The 26,449-nt window shown below is 32.4% G+C and overlaps 3 protein-coding genes and 1 non-coding gene across 5 annotated transcripts; all 4 read right to left on the bottom strand.

Moving 5' to 3' along the window:
• Window positions 1–2,471: 2,471 nt before the first annotated feature.
• On the bottom strand, window positions 2,472–7,056 carry LOC136969448 (solute carrier family 12 member 2-like). 2 transcript variants are annotated; one of them, XM_067263603.1, is made up of 5 exons: window positions 6,018–6,763; window positions 4,999–5,443; window positions 3,663–4,740; window positions 3,282–3,384; window positions 2,472–2,913 (listed from the first exon to the last, which is right to left on the bottom strand). In XM_067263603.1, the coding sequence occupies exons 1-5, from the start codon at window positions 6,651–6,653 to the stop codon at window positions 2,710–2,712; spliced, it is 2,466 nt and encodes an 821-aa protein (XP_067119704.1). In that variant the 5' UTR covers window positions 6,654–6,763; the 3' UTR covers window positions 2,472–2,709. The 2 variants fall into 2 exon arrangements, with proteins under 2 accessions (XP_067119704.1, XP_067119703.1); XM_067263602.1 differs by having other exon boundaries at window positions 3,663–5,443; window positions 6,018–7,056.
• Window positions 7,057–12,677: 5,621 nt separating this feature from the next.
• Window positions 12,678–12,748, bottom strand: TRNAG-GCC (transfer RNA glycine (anticodon GCC)). The gene has a single exon. It is a non-coding gene; the product is annotated as a tRNA-Gly (tRNA).
• An 868-nt stretch (window positions 12,749–13,616) lies between these two features.
• On the bottom strand, window positions 13,617–15,228 carry LOC136969470 (ATP-dependent RNA helicase DDX19A-like). Its single transcript, XM_067263639.1, has 5 exons — window positions 15,057–15,228; window positions 14,662–14,899; window positions 14,258–14,420; window positions 13,981–14,172; window positions 13,617–13,761 (listed from the first exon to the last, which is right to left on the bottom strand). The coding sequence occupies exons 1-5, from the start codon at window positions 15,179–15,181 to the stop codon at window positions 13,697–13,699; spliced, it is 783 nt and encodes a 260-aa protein (XP_067119740.1). The 5' UTR covers window positions 15,182–15,228; the 3' UTR covers window positions 13,617–13,696.
• Window positions 15,229–20,289: 5,061 nt separating this feature from the next.
• Window positions 20,290–25,894, bottom strand: LOC136969478 (nicotinamide N-methyltransferase-like). Its single transcript, XM_067263646.1, has 4 exons — window positions 25,882–25,894; window positions 23,545–23,694; window positions 21,395–21,602; window positions 20,290–20,713 (listed from the first exon to the last, which is right to left on the bottom strand). Exons 1-4 carry the CDS (start codon window positions 25,892–25,894, stop codon window positions 20,290–20,292), a joined length of 795 nt encoding a protein of 264 aa, XP_067119747.1.
• Window positions 25,895–26,449: the final 555 nt, after the last annotated feature.

Raw genomic sequence — 26,449 nt, 5'->3', positions numbered from 1 at the left:
ATTTTTCCGGTTAATTCTCGAGAGCCATGCAGTTTGCCTTCGTCGTGAAAGCTCCTCAGTTTGGGATCCTTGATGACAAATAATGCCGGGAATTTTAAAAAATGATGTTCCTTTGTTCTTGAGTGAACTAGCATTACACCCAATTACACAACAAATCACCATAGTGATATTCGCGACGAAAAAAAACAACACAAGAACTCCAGTTAAAGCGCACGTGAACACACACAAAACGTAAACAAGTCACAAAAGTCACAAAGATGGCGCTGGACAATTGCGCATGCTCATGACGTCACTCGTGATGTCGACATGAAACCTCTCTATAGTTTTATTTTCAATTCCCAGTTGGGGGGAATCGCGCCGTTGGTGATTCCTTTTTCTGAAATAGAAGATAGAACCGACACATTAATTCAACTTATGCATCAGATCATGCGTTGATTCTTTCTTCCGCAGAAGAATAAATACAGAAATGGCTATTGCATAGATTGACTAGATTAATGTTGGAAACTGTCCCAATATTGAGCGCTACAAGCTAAAATTTTAGTCCCTTAAGCTAAATATGCTATAGGGCCCTTCGATGTTTAGAGCCTACTTCCTTCGTATTCATTATGGTTTAGGAATTAAAATCGGCAGTATAACCCGTTTCACGTGACCCGGCTGAATTTTCTGCCGGGTCGTTTTCAAGTTGGTACACTCAGCCGGCAGAATTTTCTGCCGGGCTGACAACGAAGGCAATAACAACCATTTTTATTTGAACTATGCATCTTAGAAGTATGCAGTTTTCGCGATTATATTCTTCTGATCTTATTTTACATAGTAATATTTTTTTTGGATTTTATTTTTAAATAAATTTGTCATTTTTGATTTTTTAAATAAACTTACCACTTAGTCTATTCAAGGTCATGATAGTACTGAGGTAAATGATCGTTTTTCTCTCTGTTTCTTTAATTTTTTTGCTAGTTTTTGTGATATCACAAATTTATTGAGTTCATTACATATTTCTGTTATAGTTTTCATGATTTCTGATTCAAGTTTTTTTTTAATCGTATGTATGCGATGTATAGAAGTCACTTTTGTGGATTTTATAATAATTTTCTTAGTTTTTATACTAATTTATGCTCTTATATATTTGTTATACATCGCTTCTTGTAATTCTATACATTTTTATTCAATTCTGTTAAGTAATTTACAAAATATAATATTGAAAACAAAAACACGTGTTTCTGAAGGCCACGTCACAGGTCACGTGACCGTAGACACACCTGCAACAGATAAGGTGACGCCATTCTATTTCCTGTGACGATCCTATGACGTAGAAGCTAGCTAAGAAATTGAAATAATTTAAATGTTTTCCATTATTTAAAAGCATTATTTTAGTAAATAAATTCATTTCTGATTGTTTAGTTATTTACCATTAATTAAAATTTAAATATATTAAAATAATGAAAGTATATTTACTATTATTATTATTATAAAATTTATCAAAGTTATCGTAATAAAAAATATAGATAATACTGTCTAATTATTTTGGGTAATATTTAAGAAGTTAAATGTTTAATTTGTGTAATACCGTATATTAAATATAAAATATTATTTTTGTATGTAGATAGTTAGTATTGTGAAATCCAGATGGCGCCAATGTAAAAGTTTGAAAACAGAGTATTTTTACGTCGGGGTTTTTAATTTTTTTTCTTGAGAACAATCATCCTACACATAAGCAGATAACACCATCGTTTTCTTCTGTTTGTATTCTACATAGAAGTATATATTTTGGATTTTATTTTTAAATAAATTTGTCATTTTCGATTTTTTAACGTTTTTGTTCTCATTTTTTAAAAAAAATATTAAAAGTTTTCCATTATTTAAAAGCATTTTTTCAGTAAATAAATTCATTTCTCATTGTTTAGTTATTTATCATTAATTAAAAAATTATTATTGTGTAATATTTAATAAGTTAAATGTTTTATTTTTGTAATACTGTATATTAAATATAAAATATTACTTTTGTATGTAGTTAGTTAGTATTGTGAAATCCAGATGGCGCCAATGTAAAAGTTTGAAAACTCTCCTAGGTGTATTTTTTACGCCGGGGTTTTTAATTGATGTAATTTCCAATTTTAATATAAAAATGGTTTTGGTAATAAAATAATTAAGACTTTCAAAAAGTTTATAATTTATAGTGATCATATCTACAATTCAGATTAATTTAAATATTTTATTTATGAAAAATAAGCAATATACATATACAGTATATATCTACATTTTTATGGGTATTTGGAAGACATTTTAACCCATTTGTTACACAGTACCAATATTTTCATTCTCAATTTGATGAAATTTTTGTTAGTAAAAAAGGACAAGACAAGAGGTTACTTTCCCTCTTCAATTTGATGAGGATCAATTTTCTCTCATCAATATTTAGATTTAAATTTCTTTATAAAATATTTATGAATAGAAAAAAAATGAAATATATTACAACATAATGGAATAGGCTACTAATGAAATCAATGTGATGACTTTCCAAATGAATAGATTATTTGGTGACTATTTAGTCAAGATTAGAAAACTCCAATCCTTAAAAAAAAAAAAAAAATAAACATTGTTCATTTGGCAATTAACAATTAAGTAAATGAAAATAAGTTAAAGTTCAGACTGTTGCTATTATGGTTACAATCTGGGGTAGGAACTCTTCTGTATTTATAGAGCAATCTTCTATGAGTAGAAAGTTAATACACTTGTTTGGTTTCCTCTAATCAGTAAAAAAGGTGGCATATCTCTGGTTAACATTTCCAGCCATGCCATATACAAAGGTGCTGAACAGGTACTCTTACGAGGCATTGGAAGCGTCATGACAATGAGAGATGCTTCATTTGAATGCTGCAGAAGTAATTCTCTTAATCGCATATGCCTATTACTCTAAAATAGAAAAAGAAACATTTAAATTTTTTTCATATTTATACTGATCATAAAAGATTTCACAATTAAAATACTTTAAAATTTGAAAATCTAATTCTAATTCTAATATCACAAACTTATTTAATTTATTATAAATTTGTTATTTTTGCAATTCAAAAGACCATTTTAAATAATTTAAAAAACATTACTGTAGTTTTTTTCTATTTAGTCATCTTTACAATTAATTAAAAAAAACATTTAATTTAACAAAAATTATACAAATGAAACTTTGAATGCTTAAAAAGATGATTATTCTAACATTTTGCAATGAACTTTAACTTATTCAGTATTAATATTAAAATAACAATAAAACTGATAATACTAAGTACCTTATCTTTCAATGCTAATAATTCTGCTTCTGTTATAAGAAAGTTATCTTTGTTTTCTGTATTATGTTTCCACTTTTGTATGATGTTTTCAAATTCTTTTTTACTAGAAATACATATTAAGTATTAAATTAATAATTATTTTAATATTTTTTAAAATTTAGTATATGGAGCAAGAAATTAGCAAGGTTGCGGCTGAAGTTTTCAACACAAAATGTGAATGTAGGATGTGATAATGGCATTTGGAATGTCAAGCATGATTCCACTGACATTCCAAAAGCCGTTGTCAAACTTCTAGGCTTAGAGGAAGGCGGCACTGAACATCCTACATTCACATTTCGCGTTGAAAACTTCGGCTGCAACCTCACTATTATGTATTCTTACCTGGAATCTTGTGGTGATTTCGTAACATCTGGTATCACAGTTACATCAGAATAATCAATTCTGAACTTACTAAGTAAAACAGCCATATTGTGTTGCTGTCTGTCTAATTCGTTCTTCTTATTTGCTAAAGCAAATATTCGAAGCTTACAACTTTCCCACTGAGATCGTCTAATAAGCAAATAAGGAATCAGCATTGTTAATCCTCCATCATCATATAACCACCAGACATCTATTGTGCCTTTCTTCTGCTTTCGTTGGAACTGATTAGCAGACATTAATACCTCTTTTGGAATATCTTTTACTGGGCTTTTCAGATATTGAGAATTATTTATAACAGATGGGCTTTGACCAAGAGTATTGTGAGACACTCCTTCTGACTTCTGTATTCCCTGTACTGATGGAGTTGAAGGTGGTGATGATTCTCTTGAACTCTCAGCTTGTGACAACTGAAAACATGATATATTTCTTCTGCTGGTATTTTCAGGAATACCGATTTGCACAGGGAAACATGAACTTTTATCATTTGTAATAGGTATTGCAAGTTCTTCTGCATCAGCATATTCTGAATAATCTAATCCTTCTTTCAATCTCAAGATTCCAAGTGACATATGCATATCAAAAGCATCATGAATAACATTAAAATATTCGAGTACTTCACTAGGTTCACATTCTTGCCAGTTTGATTTATATCCCATTAAAATCACATTTGGTTTTAATTTTCCAATTCCAACTAACTGAGTCAGAGATGATACACCATGTGAAAAACTGTCTTGAACTACTGCATAAAATGATTTTACTTTTCGTTTTTGAAGCCATTGATATGCTTGTTGACTTAACAATGCTTTTGTTTTTTGAGAATGATTTCCTATTAGAACATGACCACAGACCATTAAACTCAATTTTTTTGAAATAGTATAAGCAAAATCTACCAATGGAGGACGATTATTTGGGCTTCCAGTTAGAACAAGAATTTGTGGTCTATAATTTTTCACATGATCTGGAACTAGATTTAATTTTATAACAGCATTAAGAGCCATTTGATACATTTGAGCCTGAGTTGATGATCCCCAATTTACATCTGGCTTTGTGTAATAGATGTAGATAAACAAAACTTTTACAACAGCAAATGTTGTAAGAGCTGCCCACCATTTTATTATAAACATGATAACAAGGCACAGTATTGCTCCAAGAAGACTAAGCCACATGTTATAATATTTGAAAGATGGACGGAATCCCGGAGATCTTGAAAATGAAGCATGAAAACAGGAAAAATTTATCAGACAGTAAGCAGCCAAAAAAAAATTTGATATTATAGGTGCAATTGCATTCAGTTCACCTATTGCACAACATGCCAAAGCTATTATAAATGTCAAAATGTAGCCTCGACGAGGCTCTCCATTTTTTCCATATCCTTTAGCAAAAACATGGATGTAAGGAAATAGTTTATCTTTACAAAGTGCCTGGAAAACTTTTGGTGCACTGACTAAACTACCCAATGCTGATGAAAGAGTGGCAGCAAAAATACCTGCATATGTTAATGGATCAAAAGCAGCAACTAATTTCATTGTTTGATAATATGGAATTAATCCGTAAGGGCACACTCCCTTTTCTCCTAAACTGCAGTTTCTCAGAAGATGTAAAGTGTTGTTATGAACAAATTCTACCATTCCATTAGCATCTCTGTAAACTGTACATCCAGCTGCTACAGCAAATAATAAATATGATATTGTTGTGAGCAATATTGCTAAAAGTGTTCCTCTAGGTATAGATTTCTGAGGATCCTAAAAGAAAGAGTCTTTATTAACATAATTTGCACTTTAAACTAAATAATTAAAATTAAACTTTATATAAAAATTTAAATTAAAACTAATTATAAATGAAACAAGGTTTAAGGATATAATATAATTCAATGTTTCATCATTTTCATACCAAAAACAGTAGTTGGTTTAAAAATAAATTATCTTAGTGTTTTCTTAAAGTACAGCATGTCCTCACTTAACATCATTTCATTATAATGTTGTTGAAGAAAGATACAAATAACAATAATTTTAAATGATTACAAGTGTGTCTAATTTTCTTTATAAACAGTAAAATTGATTCTATAAGGTGGGAAATAAATGCTGGTGGTTGCAAACAGAATACAATTAGAATATAATATTAATCACATTATATCTTGCTTATATCAATTAGTCTTTAGTAAAACTGGTTTTGTTATACATCATTTTCTATTAAACTGCAGTTTTCAAGAACCTATCAATGATGTCAAGTGAAAATTTGATGTATTTCTAAAAAACACAAAGCAATAATTTCAATATAGATATTATTTTTTTAAAAAAAGGAATAAAAAACAATTACTTTTAAATCGCCAGATATGTTTGCTCCTGCAAGTATACCTGTTGCAGCAGGGAAAAATACTGCAAAAACTGAGAAAAAATCTTCACCATCTCTAAACCCCGGCATAAAATTTTCTGCTACAAGCTCAATATTCCATCCTACAAATCCCTGAGCTATTTGAGCATCTGTAGGTGTAAGAAGGCTACCAATAATAAAATTTCCCGTGGCACTTAAAAGGATAAGAAAAAGAATAATTTGAGCCTTCGTTTCCCATTCTGTTCCAATAATAGCAATTCCTAACAGAAATACTACTGTTACACAGCTAATTATTCGCATATCATCCATTTTTGTTTCAAAAATTTGGGCTTTATTTTCTAACATGATGTCTGTAACAGTTTCGGCAAATCCCACTACACACATAGCAACAGCAACTGCATTTGCTAACGCAAATATCAAGCCAATTGATCCACCAAACTCAGGACCAAGGCTACGTGAAATCATATAATAGGTACCACCTCCTTTTACTTCTCCATTTGTGCAGATGGCTGACATTGAAAGAGATGTGATAACTGTAACAACTGTAGCAAGCAAAACTACCACACATCCTAAACCGATACCTGCTTGGCCAACGACCCAAGACAATCTTAGAAAGAGCATAACACCCCATATACTTAGAAGGCATCTTACCAATACACCTTGAATCCATCCGAACTTAACAGCTGTTTTGATTATTTGTTCGGTTTGTTTTGGCAACTTTTCCACAGACTTCTGCCAGTTGTGATCTCTGACGATGGAGCCATCTCCCAAATGTAATTTGTCTAAAGTGGGTCGGCTGATATGAGCATGTAGCGAAAGGGTATTTCTGTAATGATCTAAATGCGGTAGAGCTTCTCTCGTATATTGCCTTAAACTTTTAAGACTGTGAGTGTTGTATGAATTGGAGTAATTGGAATTGTGAGTCAATTGAGGCTGATATGTTCCCTCCTCGTTACGATTGTCTGCTACCGACTGATCTTGATTCTCGACATCAAGGTCCACTTTAGTTACTTTAAATCTCGAAGGAGGCTTGAAATTATTATCTTTCTTATCCATTTTAGCAATCCAATCTGTAAAAAACAAATAAATACATAAATTAAAAAATCATTTTTTAAATTAAATATTTGAAACAACACATTTTAATTTATGAAGTTTAGATCTTTTCATTACGAAGCTACAAAATGTTTGTATCCAACCTTTGAGATTTTACTGTATATTAGAAAAATATAGTAATTTAGCTTAATATACACATAGATTTATCAATGATATTACTCAAAATTCACAAATAAATCTAAATAATATTCTATATGGGGGCGCTCCGTTCGTCATGGCGACTGGTGAGATTTTGATTGCACCTTGTTATGTAGGAAAATATTTTACCCATTTCACTTTTTCTGTTTATGTCTCAACAATGTTTACGTTTAAAATTGACTCAATTACTACTACTAATGTCCGGTATCGAGCCGAACCCAGGTCCTCTTCAAAAAACTCCAACGAAAAGAGGTAGACCACCAGCAAACCGAAGTACGCAATCTTCTTTTAATACAAAATCAACTGAAAGTGAAAGCAACTTGATTATCGAGTATACTCAACCACGAAGAGTGGAATCAAATGCTCCGGTAAGTGAAAACTCTACTTTGAATCCTTCATGTGCAACTTTAAATATGGAACTATCGGACAGTACAACTGCACTTCCTTGGACGAAGTTAGTCGATTTGATTACTTCTAGTAACGAAAAAATAGAAAATCATTTATTTAGAAAAGCCTTACTGTCCTTAAAATTTATTATTATTTATAGTCATCTACGTGGACGTTATTTATTAACAGGACCTTGTACTGGTGTATTGGCACAGTAATGAGAGTTAATTCAGGAAATAAGTTATTGAGAAAAAAGAAGAAAGAAAAAATAGAGATAAAGTCTACCGGTAAGTTTTTGAAAATACGTATAAAAAACTAATCAAAAAAATAGGTTACCCTTCACTTAAAGAAAGAGAAGAATGGGAGAAAAACCTGATTGTGAATACAACAAATATAGCAATACCGAGTTCAATAAGAAGAACAATCGAATTAGGAACTAATTTTAATGGCCCAGAGAAATTGAAAAAAAAAGATTTTGCTGTGTTCACCGAGCATCTACTTTGGAAAATACCCGAGGAGGAAAGAGAAGAAACAAGAAAAGGTATGCAAACCACCATAAAAAATCAAAAACTAAAAAAGAAGACGATAGATAAAGTACAAAATTATAAAAGAAATTTAAATAACGTTAAAAAATTTTTAACAGAGAATAAATTAGAATTACTACAAGGTGATAAAACGAAACAAACGATAATCATAGAATCCGAAAAGAAGAATAACATTATAACAGAATTAATACCAGGTGGTGATTATAAATTATTAAAAAAGGACCCAAGAAAAAATATACAAAACGAATTAAATAAAGAATAAGAAGATTTAAAAAAAAAATTTGATAACTGATGAAGACTATAAAAAAATAAAAAGTGAAAACAATCGCATACCTAAATTTAATATTAGAGTCAAGATATACAAAATATCACGAAATCAAGTGATATGATTATTTTTAATTTTTTAAAGTAATTTAAAACGTTCCGCAACCTCCAAAATCATATTAATAATGCCGTGTAAGATATACATTAAAAATTTCCTTTGAATTACGTATACATTTTCACATATGGAAAAAAGTTTGCTAAAAACTGCATACAACAAAATGCTTTGAATTGAGTTGAAAATTTGAAAAAAAATTGAACTTAGATCAAACTTCTAACTTAAAAGGTACAGTAGAGCGTCGATAAGTGGAACGTCGGTAAGTGGAATGGCCGGAAAGTGGAACGATTTTCAGTCGGACTGTGTCGTGCTGAATCGAATGTTTTTGATACTAAATTTACTTCTAAAGTATAATTTTTCATGTTTTTTATATTCTTTAATATATTTATTTTGTTTGTACAAAATGCAGAAATAATTTTTAACGATACGATAGCCTCGATGATTATTATAAAAATTTTCGTTAGGCTTAAAATCGACGAAAATTCAACACGAAGCGACACGCAACGGAGAAAAATTCAACAGGAAGCGATACGCAACGGAGAAAAATTTGAACATCGGACAGGTTAATGTATTTTTTCGTACAAAGTCGGAAACTGGAACAAATCATTAACTGGAAGGACCCCAGTCCCCATTGGTTCCACTTATCGACGCTCTACTGTAATTTTCGTTTTCTAAATAAAACATAATACGAAATATTATTGTAAATTTTTATAAGATTTTAAAAAGCAAAGATGGTCAATTCTCCAATCACACGATGTAGTTCTAATGAAAAATCTTGCTACCAAGAATTCCCTTGCCGATTCAATCGATGTGGGTGGAATCGTTTTTAATGCATTTAAGAGAAGACGGATGTTGTGTTTTTTCAGATTGTGTTACTGCTCTCTAGTATTCTCGATCTGTCTACCTCGGCTGCTTGAATAGAAACATCGAGCTTATAGCCCGATAATTCGGCAGTCCGTTTGTCTTTAATAATCCGGTTTATGAGGAAAACTTCATACTCGCAGACTCCGTACTCGTTTGTATCCTGGCCCAATTTGCACAACTTGGCGTTACGCTGTTATAAAAGCTACCGGGCATGGTTAAAAATTAAGACAGCGTAAGCGCAATTATTACAGTTTCCGACAAATAAAGAATTTTCAGAGTCCTGCCACAAACAAGCGGAAAAATGAAAAAAAAAACTAATAAGTAGGTTTAAAATTAATGAATACAAATGTATTCTGACAGTATATGATTTAATTGTACTTTCTATTTGCAAAATGTTTTCAACCTTAACACAAAATAAGAATAAAGTGAACTTTTAAGAAATTTGCGGGATTTCCGGGGTTAATATTTATATTTCACGATTTTAGACTTTAAATCGATTAGACAGTTTGTGTTCATTTTTAAACATTTTTGGAAGCTTTCGTAAAAAGAAAGAAAAAATAGTCAAAATATATATAGTTAAGCCTGTACATAAATTATTAATATGGGATGCCTTCGAGATTCCCGAGAACTCGGGACGAAAAGGGATTGATGGGAATTATACACATTTAATTATGGACATGTTAGCGTTAAGATAGGATTGATTAAAGAGTTACAATAATGGAGATTTTGGATTTAGTGTTTATCCGTGTTAAGCCCGTATCTTTTTTTTCATATTAGGCAAATCACTGTAGTTTTCGTTAAAAACGGAGATACGATATAGGTTATTCACATTATTTATTATATTGGTAATTAGAAAATGTTTTCGTTCGTGTAATGGCAAAAAATTGATCTAATTATTCAAAATTACATTTTCTCTGATCAGAAACTTTGAATCTTATAAACAAAATGTAACTTTTGTTTGTTGCGGTGTTGTACTATTTATAAACGAGTTTGTTTGGAAATTTGTAGTAGAATTTCGTGTTCTCCATAAAATTATCATTCATTTTGGGTTTATTTACATACTCTTTTATGGTCCTGTTACATCTAATTTTATAGAAAAGTTCCCGAAATTCAATTCGTTTCCGCAAATGACGAGAAAAATTCATTATAGCAATTGAATATGTGACGTCGCTGCTTAAAGACAGAAAACATCATAACGTATTTAGATTTACGTTTAGGTATTTTCCGGTATATTTTACTGTATATACCGTAAATATATACCAGGGGTGCCCAACCCGCGGCTCAATAAATGCGTAAACAAAACCGACAAATTTTTTAAATTTTATTTTTATTTATTCATTTTAACGGCATAAACTCAAAAAAGAAGTTTCGCAAAGCCGTAACCCTTTATAAATATTTTATATTTGAGTGGAAAGGAAATGTTTTCAAATACTTGGAAATGTGCGAATGAGGAAAGAATACTAAATAAAGCTAGAGTCGTAACTCAAAGGATTATAGACCCAATTCGGTGAAAGGAGAGAAAGGCCAAAAGATAAAAAGTAGTGAGAAAGGTTAAATAGATCTTCCGTTATGCAAATATTGACCCTTAATTTTCCAACCTTTTTCATTTCATCTTTTGTTTTTTCTCTCCTTTCCCCGCATTTGGGCCTATAATCTTTTGAGTTCCAACTCCAGCTTTATTTAGTATTCCTTCCAGCATTGCAAAATTTGGCTATCTTTTTTTTAGTTTGGCGTAAAAAAATATCATTTGGCGCATTGGATACTTCCTGGGTTACATATTATTTATAAATATATTAGTTGAATAAAAATGCACTTTAAAATGGTGTTTCGTCGTTTTTTATTAATTAGAGACCCAAATAAAACAAATATTTGTTTTTTTCAAATAAATTTTTGTTTGTCTCCTTTAAAATAAATGAATTTATCTACAGTATTTCTAAGTAAAAATTGAAAGTGTCTGTAGAAGTAATTTTCTAAAATATCCTTTTTCGTGATAAAGTTTTAATACTTATTACTATAATCTAGACATGTTAATCCTTAAATATACAAGTATATTTAAGGATTGGGCCACAAGTATACTCCACGACTTCTAATGTGGCCCAGAGAAACAAAAACGTTGGACACTCCTGATCTATACCGAGATTTATGATGTGTTCCATCTTGATGTGTCACGAATATTGATATTGCACGATGATTGCCTTTGTACGACGTTTTGCTATGTTAATACTTCTTTTGTTAAGGTACATTGTCTTTTTCTCACCATACTGAATATTTTTTCTTTTTACCATACAGCATTGCATAGCCTCTCCTGCATTACTGTTCGTCAAAACCATCATAAACCTTACCATTTTACAAAGTCGACCTTTTACCATTGTTTGATTGTATAATGTCTTAAAAAATTTTTTTCAGTTCCAACCAAGGTAATTTTTCCCAGCATAAGCCAAAAAAATTGCATATTGCTAGAAAGGAGGGATTTTCTGTTTCCTCACTTGGCATTATAATTCCTTTTGCACTTTGAAATAAATGTTAAAGGTCTATTTCTAAGAGTTCGCATTTTTTGACTCCCCGAGAACAAATAATATATTTTGAAAGCTGTAAATCAAAATAACACGTGTCCGGCATTATTAAATTATTTCGTTTCTTATTTTAAAACCATCTTGTATAGTAAAAATCATTGTTTTTATGTATATAGTTTTTCAGAAAAACTGATTTTGTTTTAAACAATATTCTCGCCAGTTCTAACAAAATTATCGCCTTTTTTCTTTTATTCATTCCAGAAAAGGAACTGCTTGCTATTTTAATAAGAAAAGTGGCTAAAATTCCGTAAATACTCTGAAGTAGAACGTAAAATGTCGGTAAACTCACGAAAGTAGACAAAAACAAGCTACCGTAATTTTATTGGTTTATTATAGGGTCACGTGTTCCGAGTTGCAACGTCAACGAACAATGTGTGACCACGAGAAAACGCGCGCGACTCGCGCTTGTTGCGGTTGCAGTCGCCTGCGCGGCTGGAAATCGCATAGTGTGACCAGGGCTTTAGGAAGCGTTGGGTATAACTTTATGGAACAAAGGGGGCAGTGGATCGAAAAAGTTTGAGAATCACTGCTTTAAATAAATAAATTATTAATCCATTAACATTAAGATAATTAAAAAGGCAGGATTAACTATGTACAGGGTTCCTCCCAACAATCTCTCGACCCTTCTGCTTGTGCAAAATACAAATGCATCGGCCGGGAATCGAACCCGGGCCGCCCGCGTGGCAGGCGAGCATTCTACCACTGAACCACCGATGCTGGACGCAATGGCACCTCTATTTATACATTTATAATGTCGTCGACCCGTATTCCAAACTGGTTTTCCACTCGTCAACGGAAAAACGATCTGTCTTCTTCCCGCTTACGTTAATTAAAATTACTTTAATATAACACTGCTCGAATTACTTACGGGTGTTTCACAATAATGCATAACGGACAACCTCGTTTACTAGCAAATGCATACGTGACGTCGCTGCTTAAAGACAGAAAACATCATAACGTATATTTAGATTCACGTCTAGGTATTTTCGTTTTGAAATTAGTAAATTAAAAAAACAAATTAAGTTACCGGAACAAGCGATATAAATTAGAAATTGCACTTAAATTGCGTAATAGGTTAAGTGTTGTTATGGAAATAACTGTTATTAGGTTGAAAAGTATTTAGAAATTTAAAGATCCACAATTACTGATTTAGATGCAGGTGTTCGAAAGTTGCGCCTTATTCTGTTTTGCACTAAATAAATATTGAAAAAAATTAAGAAAACTTAAGCCACATTTGTCATCAAAGTCAATAATTTTATTTACAACTAAACATCAGTTTTTTGCCAGTAAAAAACACTATACAGCATCTGTAAGGCGACCTTCTCACCGGAAAGTGTATTAGAACAATAACGTTGATTATTTTAGATTATCTGTTTACTGGTAATCACATACAAATTAAAACTCTGCACGCTTTCGTCACATCAAACATGGAAATATGATTTCAGAAGAATCCGTAAAATGTGCTTATGTGTATAAAATGCCAACTCGAGGTTGCTCGAAATTTACAAAAATGCACTTAATATAAAAAGCTTCGGGATCATCCTTCGTGTCTATTTTACACGGCTCTATTCCATACGTGGAAATTTCTATTGTTTTTAAACGATATTCCTTTTACAAAGTTGACAAAATATGCAAAATTTTACGGCTCAAGTCGTACCCGAGGACTCAATCCTGTTCGAGTTTTTCGATTTGGTCCACGTCTTCGGCATCCAATAGGGTGATCTTGCGCTCTGAAACAGAAAATTCGCAACGTTTAAAATTTTCGTTCGTGTTCAAACTTAAAAATCGTCTAACTACTAAACAAAAATACAAAAATTTACTATAGTATTTGTTTAAATTAATTTAACAAAAGTCGAGAAATAAAAAATATTTTTGAGTGTGCAGAATAACAATTAAAACATTTGTTTTTCTGCACACATTTACGTGTTAAAGAAAACACGAAAACTTACTGAAGTAATCTTCAATTTTTTCTAACATGTCCATTGTTCTTTTTCCATCTATCATGTTTATGGCAATTCCAGGTTTTCCGAACCTGCCTGTACGCCCAATTCGATGAAGGTAGGTCTGGCAATCCACGTGACCATGCTGATCGACGGGCAAATCAAAGTTTACCACTAAAGTAACTTGTTCGATATCGATACCTATGGAAAAAAATTGCATCTTATTAATATTATGTCCAAGTGAATGCAATTTCCATTAATTTAACAATAATAAGAACTCGCATACCTCTCGCACAAACGTTGGTCGTAATGAGGACCTTCACTTTTGCATCTCTAAACATCTCGATGACAGCAATTCGTTGCTCGATGGACAAATCGCCGGATAAAAGGCCAACTGCGTGTCCCTCTTTTCTCATCTTTTCGGACAGCCAAGCAGCGGCTCGTCTCGTCTGCAATATTAATTTAAAATATTTCAACTTTTTATTATAGGAAATGAAATATCTAATGAGTATTTTCTCATTTCTCTGCTCGTTACGCAAACTTTTGCCTTAAATATAAATGATATTCAATGGCGTATTAACAATTCCTTACAAAAACATTTTAAATACAAGTTTAATTTTCGTCTAATTTTCCATAATTAATTAATTCGCGATTACTAGTTTACAATATACACGAATAAACAAAACTTACCTGGCAAAATATAATTGCCTGGCCAATGGATAAAACTCCGTAAATATTCGCTAACGCATTAAATTTCTCCTCGATATTTCGGCAAAGCACGTAATACTGTTTGATGTTGTTCAGGCTCTCGTCTTCTTTCTTCAGCCGTAAAACAACTGCATTAGGCACAATCAATTCGGCAAAAGCCACGATTTCTTCGGTGTAAGTGGCAGAAAACATCATCACCTGGCACTCGGGTGAAAGTTGACTGTTAAAAACACAAGCCATTAATTCTTTCATCGACCACTCGCAGGCCGTATTTAAAAAGCTAAAAATAACTTAATGTCTCGCTAATGTCCTAGGTAAGAGGCGAAGACTCTCTTTTTAATTTTACAGGGGATTTCATTAAAAAAAGGCTAACTTACTTGTGAATTCGGATCGATTGATCGTGATAGCCGTGGGTGGCGATCATGATATCGGCTTCATCCAGTACAAACACCTTAATTTTCTTCGGGTCGAACAATTTGAATCTCCTGCTCCAATCTAACATTTTGCCGGGGGTTCCAATAATAACTTGCTCCGATATCTTTTCACCTCTGCCCACTAAAGCAGAAATGTCAACTGGTTCAAACACTTATTGTAGGGGCTCGAACAAAGCCTCTCGGTGCCGTGTGCAAAAGTGTGTCTCGCATACGTTAATTAGTTAAACGAACTAAGACCCCAACTAAGCAAAACACCTGGAGCGTAAAAATACGCACAAGTAGCATTGTCTTTAAGCCTAGCCATAAGTAAATGGCCTTTTCTTTTCCATTAAATAATAATATGCTTAAAAGCACGAGGCCTTAATTAATCTATAACCTTCGTAGGGTGAGGCGGTATACGCGAATATCTTCAGCTTTGAATCAAGCTCTATACAGAGGAAAGTTAGAAATTAACTAATGAATATCGAATGAAATTTTGACGAAAACGAGTTTTATTCTCCAAATTTAACGTAATTAATGTGATTGAAATTATTATTACACTTAAAAGCCTTAAAATATCACAGAGATATTCTGTATACATTACATAGAATGTATTATGAATTCAAAAAAATATGTTATTAAAGTATCCGAGGAGTTTCTGTTCCTAGATATTGATCTGTATTTATGAGGTGAAAGTAAATTGCTCCTTTTACAGACACCCACGAATCAAGAATATTTTTATTTGTTTTAAAATGCATTCTATTGTTCTATTCGCAAGCCCCTTGCGGCTAAATCCACTTATCTCACTGGTCACAGGTGGGATGCGGTTGCCTTCGACCCGCCATTAAGGTAAGAAATTTCTGGAATGGCACGCAGTTTTCCTGGAATGTATTTTCCGGAAATCTTTTTCGACTCGGGGTAGGGCACGAAGTTACAATTGGCGAAAATATAGAAAATAGTATAGTCTTTCTCACAATACAACAATTCTTTGGCAATCCGTTAATTCAGCCGGAGCGTATAATTCTAATATTATTAAACATATTTGTTTTTACAACAACAAAAGAGTCTTAAACAATATGTCAGGACTTATCATACACTAGCAAGCAAATATCTAAAACACTTATTAAGCTTTGGTTATCGCAAAACGCTATAATTTAAATACTACAATTATTACGATTATTACGAACTTTAGCCCTTTCTTCAGTTTAAATATTTTTACACATAAAACCGATGAACTTTATAAAAATCCAGCAACGAGTTGCATTAACTACATTTAAAACTTTTACCATTTAACAATAAGCCATTAATCTCTTCATTATAGAGAACCAATCGAACGACCGAGTACGTGTGGTCAGTGCAGTTCGTGGGGTTACAGGTATAAGCGAATTTGAAACGGTAATAATCTATAAGCTGAAAAACTTACGCATGGAGCGACTAAAATGGTGATACTGAGGTATATTCTGCACGTTCGTGCAAGTATTAAAGTTCAATACACTACTCGAAATGGGGAAGGTCAACATGTATGATCCTTCGAAAGAAGTAGTTAGGGTTCGGTGAAGTACGAGAAGTAAAATATCCACAAAGCTCTTTGACAACAACACCCGTTTTAAATAACCCCCCGTGTGACGTAATATATTGTCGAGATGTTTACGGCGCAATTGTAAAGTTGTCGACACGGTTTTTTAAATATTTGATTGTTAATAGTTTTATCATTTTATCGTTTTGTAATATGTTTCTTCGGTTGTTCAGTTGCGGCAACGCGACACTTGGCGATCTGCCTAGGGGGATGCCTTCCGGGAGATCTTTTTAAGGGTAACTGGCCCCTATTCGGGCTTTACAGAGGTGGGAAAAACCCGGAAAACTCCGCGTGACCAGCTCGTCTTGGCGAATCCACGACCCAACTCCCGGTGTTCGGGGAACGGAACCGCTCGGCCACCGGTAGCCCGACTCTTGTAATAAATTCTTTAGGACAATTTTTTTTCCTTATATTTGACAGATGCTCACTTAACTGACCAGGGCTATAAACACCGTTGTCGAAGTGCATTTTAAAAGATACATAAAACATTAATTGTTTCCCGTGTGTGACAACCCTTTCATTGTAATAATATTCTACGTATGCGTAATAAAATATATTTGTTTTTAAAAATCTTTTAGTACTTTTCATTATTATAAAATGGGAGAAAGCTGTTTCGAAGTTTGACAAAAAATAAAATAAAATAAATGCTAATAACGAGTAAAACCTTTATTAAGCCGGACCCCACTGGAAATACGACGAACAACACCACTATATCTGCCCACCCGTCGACCTTTAACCACTAAAATTTAACAGCATTAATTCACCTAATACACAGACCTCGCTGCCAAATTTCACAAATTTTGAACAGGACTTTTTATGCTTTAAAGTGAATGAACAAAATCGTCCTCTCCTACTCACACATACACGAATTTTTTGCATGTAGCGACGTTACAAGGTTCCATGACGAGACGAGGTTTTAAAACTTCGTATGAAATTTTTGCGAATTAATAAAGGTTTCTTTATATGAACAATAATACCCTCAAACACAAGGTTGCACTCGTCAGCGATTTTCTTGGCATCAACTATATTTGTCACATGAAATGGTCAATAGATCTCTGGACCCAAATCCCATAGAACGTGTGGAATACTGTAAGAAGACGAGTTGCATATTCGAAATTCCAAAATAATACTTCGGAACTTTTTTACATATAATAAAACTTGGATGTGCAAAAATAAATTATTGTATAGAAAATTTTACATCTCGCAATAAACGTTTCATAAAATCTGTTCACCGCATTGTAGAATTAATGAGATAAAACAAGGATGATATGCGAAGGGAAATCCCTCCCGGAAAAACTTTCTGTGGGAGGAAAATTCGAAAGCACCGTTGGCAAAGTGCAATCCTACGAACAACTGCCAGGGTTTAAGTGATTTATTTTTACTCGTTCACTATGGACGAAGTTAGTTTATAAGTAATGAATATAGAGAGATTTCCTCTGTCCATAAATTTCATTGTTATAAAATGAGTTTTTACATGGAAATATCAAAGTTCATAAACGAAATTGACGAAAATTGCATATCGCGTAATGATAATTACTAATTTTGTACAAAATATTTTACACTTAGATAAAATATCACAAGAATATCGGATTATACAGGAAATCTTAATTTTGATACGCGAATATATAAATACAAATATGAAAATGGAGTAAATGTTTACGATTTTAGTTTATTTGAAACGTTATTAAGATCAGTTCGTTGACCAATATTAAACCGTAATGATGATGAAATTGACTACACTCAATCTTTAAACAACAATTACGTGAATTCAGTTTTTTTTTCTTTTACTTGAAATAAGTCTATTCACTAATCATCCTTGGACTGGATAATAATACCTGGATTTGACGAATCCGGAGTATTCGTCATATCCAGGTATTATTATCCTGTCACAGATAGGGTATAATCTCTCTTTCACAAGAAATGACCGAGATCCGTCTCACAATTTTATACATTTTCGTTTATTCTCTCAAAACAATCGACAAATTGTTTCTAAAAATGCTTTAAATTTCTTCCTTACAGCTTCGATCATATTAGCAGCCTGCATACCAGGACTGTAAAAATAAATTTAAATTTAAATATTTCGTCAATGGATGAAGCGAACTAAGCGAATGCGTAATTTGTCAAAATGGCGCTTACTCGAAAGGCCGTTCGTAAGAGAAACGAGTTTTGGATTTCTAGGCCCTACCGAAGCAACAACGAGAGAAGATCCAGTTTATCTTCAACTTCTTACTTTGAGAAGGACCTCCGAACATTGCGCGCTGGAAATTTGCTTCGTCCTCCAACTCCTTTTCGAACTGAACGAAAGCCTTTCTCAATCCGGCTATCTCGGTCTTGTCCCAATATATCTTGGGGTCATCCCGCTCTATAAGTTCGGGATCACGTGTCGAGGACCCCGAAGAAAACCAACTGACGTCTGGATCGTTCTGAATTTCCGAGGACTCTGACGGAAGTCCTCCAACTTCTGGATCATAAGGATATTCCGACGATTGTGCCGGAAGCCAGCTGACGTCTGCATCCTGTGGAGGATCATTTGTCTCCTCCACTCTCCACTCACTCCTGTCTTGAATTGGAGATCTTCGTCCGAAGATCCTACCAATCCACCTCCAAAAAAATTTTGTCTTTTGACTCATCTTTCTTTAAAATCGCGTAAAACAAGTCTCTTCGATATAACAATCGGAAAACAAAGATATTGTTGTCGCATGTCATCAATTGTTGTCTGTGGAAACGGTTAATTTTAGAAATTCTGTTTTCTACAACTTATGTGGTCTTATACGAGTGATTTATTATAATTTTATCACTCACAAGCCGATTAATTTCATTTTATTAATTTCAAAAATGTAAGATTTGGAGAGAGATCAACAAAATGTTTTAGATTTTGAAATTGTTTTGTATTATGATCGCTTGATGAAAATAAACTTTTGTAAATACTTTTGTATGACAACGATATAGCAGTCTCCTATGTAGCCCCATTGTAGTAAAACGCTAATGATTACTTTCGAATGATTTTCTCCACTGTGCGTGAATTCGTAAATGCTTTATTTTGCATTTCAAACCAGTCTTATGAAGAAATCAGATGGCTTTCAAATCTCCAAACTTCTATATACCACGAATAATCAACCAATACCGACACCATCCGGTGGATAACCGCCCAGAATATCATACTCACTGAGACGCGTTATAGATTCATGGGGCCCAGGAAAATTTAAATTGCGGGGCCTAAGAACCGGCGCAACTAAATGTACAGGTTGTTTACTGCACAATGACGCTAGTTAACGAAAGGCTGACGTGTGGGTGACTTTAAAGTAATAACTGTAATAATAAACGTCGTGACAACCATTGGCGCAGCCAGGGTATTGTTATGGGGGGGCCTAGTAGAGGTCAGCCTGGCACAAAATTGATTATTTCAAATTATTGTTCATTAAATTAGAATTTCCATAGGAATCGACAATAACTTAACACACATATAATATGAAACTTCCTTTAATCACACGTTCTCGTAACATTAATATCAAACTCTGGTTAATTTTTAAGGCATTGCTAATCATTTTTTAACCATTCTTTAATATAGTTCACCGTCTTTAATCTAGATCTAGACTTTCAATAGGCAATTCATAAAATCGGTTAAATCGATTTAACTGCCGATAATATTAAGATGCCGCTACATTCGCCAAGTTCACGATTGTTTTCCATAAAATAATAATGCTTTTTAATGAATCCCGCTTCCTTCAATACTTCATTTACATACTCTTTACTTACTGGGAGACATGGAAGTCTATTATTTCCTACATAATAATAGGAAGTATCCAATGTCGTTACCATTACTAATCCACCATTTGGCAAAAGGTAATTGCTGAAATTTTTAACAGCGAATTTAAAATCTTCTAATGTGACGCAAGCCGATTCTAAGCATAAAGAGGTAAACAACACATCAAACTTTCCTACGTCCGAGGAAATGATGTCTTTTTGCAAGACGTCGCAAGGAATTACTTCTTTTATTTTTTGTCTCAATCGAAGTTTGATTTCATTTATTCCTTCGTCCACGTTTCTGTTAAATAAATAATTAAAATTAAATAAAAGTGATTACCTCAATAAAATATATAACTTATATTTAAAAAATTATAACATTAATATTATTGTGATTAATTTGAAATGCATTATTAATTACAGTTAATATACTTAGGCTACAAACGATGGGATTTTAGAAAGTAATGTTGCTGTTATTACGTTGGAATGTGATAAAATATAGTCCAGACGCAAAGTTTGGAACCATTTTTCTTTCGTTTATTACAATTAACCAACGCGAAGGAATTCACAAAGCAGTATTTAACTCGATACGTAGTTTTTCAAATGTCATAAATTCTAGAGAACAGATTTTGGTATGTATATAGAAATATCGGTAGATAGCCCAGTATAGTGCTATCCGCCAAGGAGGATACCACGCAGGAGATTTTCTAATAAGAAAGTGTATTATTATATTATTAAATTAAGTATGCTTCTAGCTTAAATACACATTGAACGAATAGCCTATCAAATTATAGCTACAATAAAAAGGCTATTCGTTTAATGTCTAATGTACGAAGCACTTATTTATGTGCAAACTCTGAATTACACTGGAGGAGTACAGTATAGTTCAGGGTAAAATTTAATCACATACATGTTAAATATTGAATGAATTATTTCTGGAATTTTATAAAAATTAAATAAATATTTACATAATGAAACATACCGAAATCCTTCAAGTAATACTTCTATCGGCATCAAAGTATCCCAATCCTTCGCCGACGATTCGTTTTTTATCCATTTGCGAACCGCTTCACGATTGTGCTCAGAATAATCAGATAAAACGATTTCCGAGAAATATTCACTTGGGGCTGCCATTCTGTGAACAGTCGGGCCACACCCTACGTCGAGAATTCTCTCGCCTCGAAAGGCTTCTGTTAAAATAAAAAGTCAGCAACCAGTTGAGTAACTTCCTCGGAGAAAATTTTTATACTTAAGAACCAGTAAGTTACATTTGCACGAAGTTAAACTCTGTTTTGTTTAATCTGCTATGAACCATTATTGAAATAGAAGCTTTGTCTCATTAATTAATGTAAAAAGATAAGAACATCCTAATGTTGAGGATAGAGATGAGCTTCTAAACATATTGTAAATGCCAATGACGAGTAAAATTTTCCTTCGAGATATTACACATATCCACTTCTATCTCCCCATCCGTGAACCTTTAATCACCAAAAATGAATAGCATCAATGATCCTGAAATACAAGTTATCGAGCCAAATTTTGTTTCTTAGTCTTTAACCCATCTTGAGATATTAAACCAGAGAGACGCCAACACAATCATACTTAAATGCATATTTTGGAAATCAATTTTTTTATTTACTTTTTTGAGTTCAGAGGGTCTCAAAACATCGATATTCCAGAAGCCGGAAGGGTCAATTGTTAAACACGATTGCAATGTTACATTATAACAGCCGGGAAAGTAAACAGAATATTTTCTTTAATTCTTGAGATGCGCCAAAAACTCTAGCTTCATTTTTCGTCTATTTGTTGTTTAATTAGGAAAAAATGGATTGATTTCAACATATATATTTTCAAATTGCAAAAATGAAAAAACACTCATTTGTAGAGCCAAAAATGTAAAACACTCCTTACAAAATTCTATATGTGTTTGTATTTTATCGTCTATTTTATATTATATCTCAGGACTGGTTAAACCAAAACTTTGAAACTTGGTGGGGTTATTTCTATGAGTTGGAATTCATTCATTTAAACTATGGTAATTACAGGTCAAGGAATGGAAAATTGATCGTAGAAAGGAATCATACGTCATATCTGAAGTGAATTAGACTTAATGAAAATTTTACCCGTATATGGATTTTCAACTTTTTATAAAAGCAGGGATCTAAATGAAGTCTCTTGCCATATTGCAATAAGTAATAATGTAAAACAATTTTAATAAAATCAAATAACACACTGGTTTCTAAACGTTTCTTAGACACCGCCGCTCGGTTCCATAAACTTATACCAAACGCCCCAACTAGTTTTTCCTTGTGTGGAAGAAGTCTTAGAAAAGCTTTTCTATCAACCTCACGCATTGTGTAGTTACTGTACATTATTCTTTACATGTGGAAAACCATCAAACGCAACGTTTCTTTTCCGTTTTTAATGGAGGAAAGAGAGATTATCAGTGATCCGATCCCTCGCCTACGGCCACTGTTCGGTCGGGACCGCTTTATTGCCCTCTGCCACACTCTTGCTTATTTTCACTCTGTAAATTTACTCACCGCCTTCAGAAAGGGTAGAGCTCACTTTGGGAAACACTGATATAACATATGCCGCCATACACAATTTTCACTTCAAACATGCCATTTTACTGTTTTTTAAACTTAAGTATTTTTTAAATAGAAAAATTGATATTAAAATTACTTCATATAAGTTTTTGTTATTATTTAAAATTTATATCATTGTACAATAGAAAATTATTGGATTTCTTTTCTGGTTCCTTTAAGTTCCCTATCGAGTGCCGGAATGTAGCGCAAGAACAATTGCCAGCTTTTTATTTATTAAAAGAAATTTTCGGATTTTTTTCTTTGTTTAACACATTTAGAAGAATTCATTGAAAAATAAACTAAATATTTGAGCATCAAACACAAGACCGTGTTATTTATTAAAAACTTGGCATTTTTCCACCTCTATTAGTTGATTAATAGAGGTGGAAAAATGACTAATCAACTAATAGAGGTGGAAAAATGCCAAGTGTTTAATAAATAACACGGTCTTGTGTTTGATGCTCAACATATAAGAAAACACGGTTTCAAGAATATTTAAACTAAATATTTATTAATATAAATTGCTGTTTAAATTAAAACTTACCATCGCGAAATATTTCATGCAGACAAAATGAAACAAATTCTTCCATTTCTACTGTTTTATTAACAATATCACTTCGATAATTGACGGCGAAATTTCCATCTTTGTACACTTTGGAGAAAGCGTATTTATCTTCAGACTCAATTTCCATTACTGTTATTAATAAAAATCAAATTTAAATTAAAAAGTACCGCTACATTAAATAAATATAAGGAATAACAAGAAAATTAATAATGTACATAACTATAATAATTATACAATAATATTAGATTGATCGAATAGAATTATAATAGTATCTGTTTTATTGGTTAAGTGGTAGTAAAGGACTCTCTTATCGTCGCGAGAGATTGAAATTCGAATACAAATTAAACTTTCGTAGCCCAATTATTTTGTATCAGGCGATTCAACTTTCATCAATTCGTGCTATTCGATCGTATTGAATACCGGTTCCATTTGTACAGCATAAAATTCATGCCACTACTGAGACCATTTACACAATAAGTTAGAAACGACTGAGTTTAATAAATGGTGGTTTATACGTATAAAAATTTGTGTTGGTTTTAATTATAAACATATACAAAGATGATCTCGATGTCAACAGGGTAACAATCCTCGATAGGATATCTTTACTTAGTAGATGTTTCTAAACAATATTTCTGAAGACTTTTATATTTAAGCAAAATGAATAAAATTAGGAGCTAAGTATTAGTACTTACAGGAAACTTTAGGACTTGAAAAAAAGAATTTTCTTTGCAAGATCCAGGTGTATCACAATCAATAAAAGTCGAACAAAAATACTGTGAGACGATGGAGATTGTATAGTGTTTGATAAACTTTAGATTATTCACCAAGATAAAGAGATTTCATATAAAATGGGAAAGTGAATACCACACAAGAGATTCAAATACTTCACTTATCGGGCATTTTTTTAAATTTAAGACTTAAAAAACAAAAGTTAGCAGGAAATCAGTAAACCAGAGGTAAGACGGAACCGTTTTTTAAATTAATGCAATTGGAATCGTTGAACCGTAACGTAATGATAAAGTGTTACTCACTGTGCAACTGCTTTAGAACAAATGATACTATCGAACGAAGACAAACAGCAAATAAAACGAAAAAAGAAAAAATACAGATTGGAACATATAAGCTATTCAACAGGAATGAGCAACCAGAACCATATTTACATTTACATATAATAAAATGTCATTTTTGTCAATCCGTTTAGACCCAAACTTAATACTGAAAAATAATTTATAAGGAACAACATTAACCTAAACTCTGACCCAACAGATCGTGAGGGTAAGATACACACAGCTTTAGCCTCGAATCCAGAGCTCTGATCGATAAAGCATAAAACATTTAACATTTTCCAGTAAAAATATTAAAAGGGTGATAAGTATTTTTTCAGGTATAATAAGAACTAAACATGTTTATTTATATTTTTGCTTTTTTAATTTAATTAACTGTAAAAAATCAATTTTTGTCATAATCAAATTCAATAAGTTACGAGTTAAAACGAAAGAGAATAGAAGAATAGAGTGCTATTAATTAAGTTGAAAACTGTTATAACACAAGCATTTTGAATGTGAGGTACTGTACGTACTATTTATTATAGTAGTTTTCGTAGTTACAGTTTAAGTTCAAAAATAAAAATCTATCTGCAAATAAAGTAATTGAGTTGGTATGTCAATGTGTCCACTTTTCTTTAGAACTGAACAAATGCATGCAGATCGTGGTCAGTACTATTTGTCTATTCGATGCAATAAATTAAAAATGCCCAGCGCTACAATTTGAATCGAAACAGCTAAATGAGAAGGACTCATCACGTTAGGACGAGACGGAACCAGACTAAATTATTCAAATATAACTTTTATTAATGTGGAAATGAATTTCGGGTGCACAGACTCCCTCATTATCCCAATTAAGGAGTAAACACAATAAAAATCTAAAATATTGTATCAAGACAAATTTGACAGACATAAATAACTCAGCGCACTGTGTATATAATGTCATAAAAAATTGTAATTAAAATTGTACAATACAATAATAAAAACTACTCGATGGTTGTAGTCTTGAACAGACAAATTAAGCTGTTGTCTTCATAAAACATAACATTGGTTTCTATTAAATTTACTTTTTCTATTAGTTACACTCTACTTATTTCAATGCTCTTCGATCACCCGTGCGACACAATTAAGTTACTGTTATTTAGATGCACCATCTGCATGCGCTCAAAATACCCAATTCAGTTCTGTCCCTCGTTAGTTTGATCAAAGACGCACGTGACCTTCGTTTCTCTGATAAGGTCGAAATACGATTTGTCTGCGATAAACGTTATACCTGAAGGCGACATTGCTTATCCATTCTCTAGAGGAATTGGTAATCATTGATAGCCAGAAGGCTCATTGGTTTAGAGAACATTTACTTTGTTCACTAACCATTTAAATATCAAGATATAAAAGTTTACAAACTTATTTACAGCTTCCTGTTAAATCCGGGCCCCAGGAAATTGTAATTGTCTAGTTTTCGAGACATTGATGTAAATCTGTTTTTAAATTTAGCCTGAGATGTCAATAAGTATTTTTATAGACCATGATGTTTGTCTTTTTTCCCATGTATTACATATCCGTTTTTTTATGTATAAAATATGATACGTGGATTTTCATACGTCAGTAGCTTCTATTGTCAGTTTGATTACTGGTTTTAGTTAAAACAAGTTTATAAAAGTTGAATTAAGTCACATAATTTGCACATTTCTCCCAAACATTATATCTATGAAATTTTGTGTTCCGGTAGTAACGAGTCGTAGGTGAAACATGAATTTCATCTCAAACGTATCTTTCATAAAAGGAAAGTAAACTTTATAATTTTTTTTTCCTTTATGTCTTTGTTAAATCTCCTGTTAAAA

Source organism: Centruroides vittatus, unplaced genomic scaffold (assembly GCF_030686945.1).
Source record: "Centruroides vittatus isolate TY-2023 unplaced genomic scaffold, ASM3068694v2 contig_1788, whole genome shotgun sequence".
In the NCBI taxonomy this organism is placed as follows: domain Eukaryota; kingdom Metazoa; phylum Arthropoda; class Arachnida; order Scorpiones; family Buthidae; genus Centruroides; species Centruroides vittatus.
This window is presented reverse-complemented; position numbering and strand designations above follow the sequence as displayed.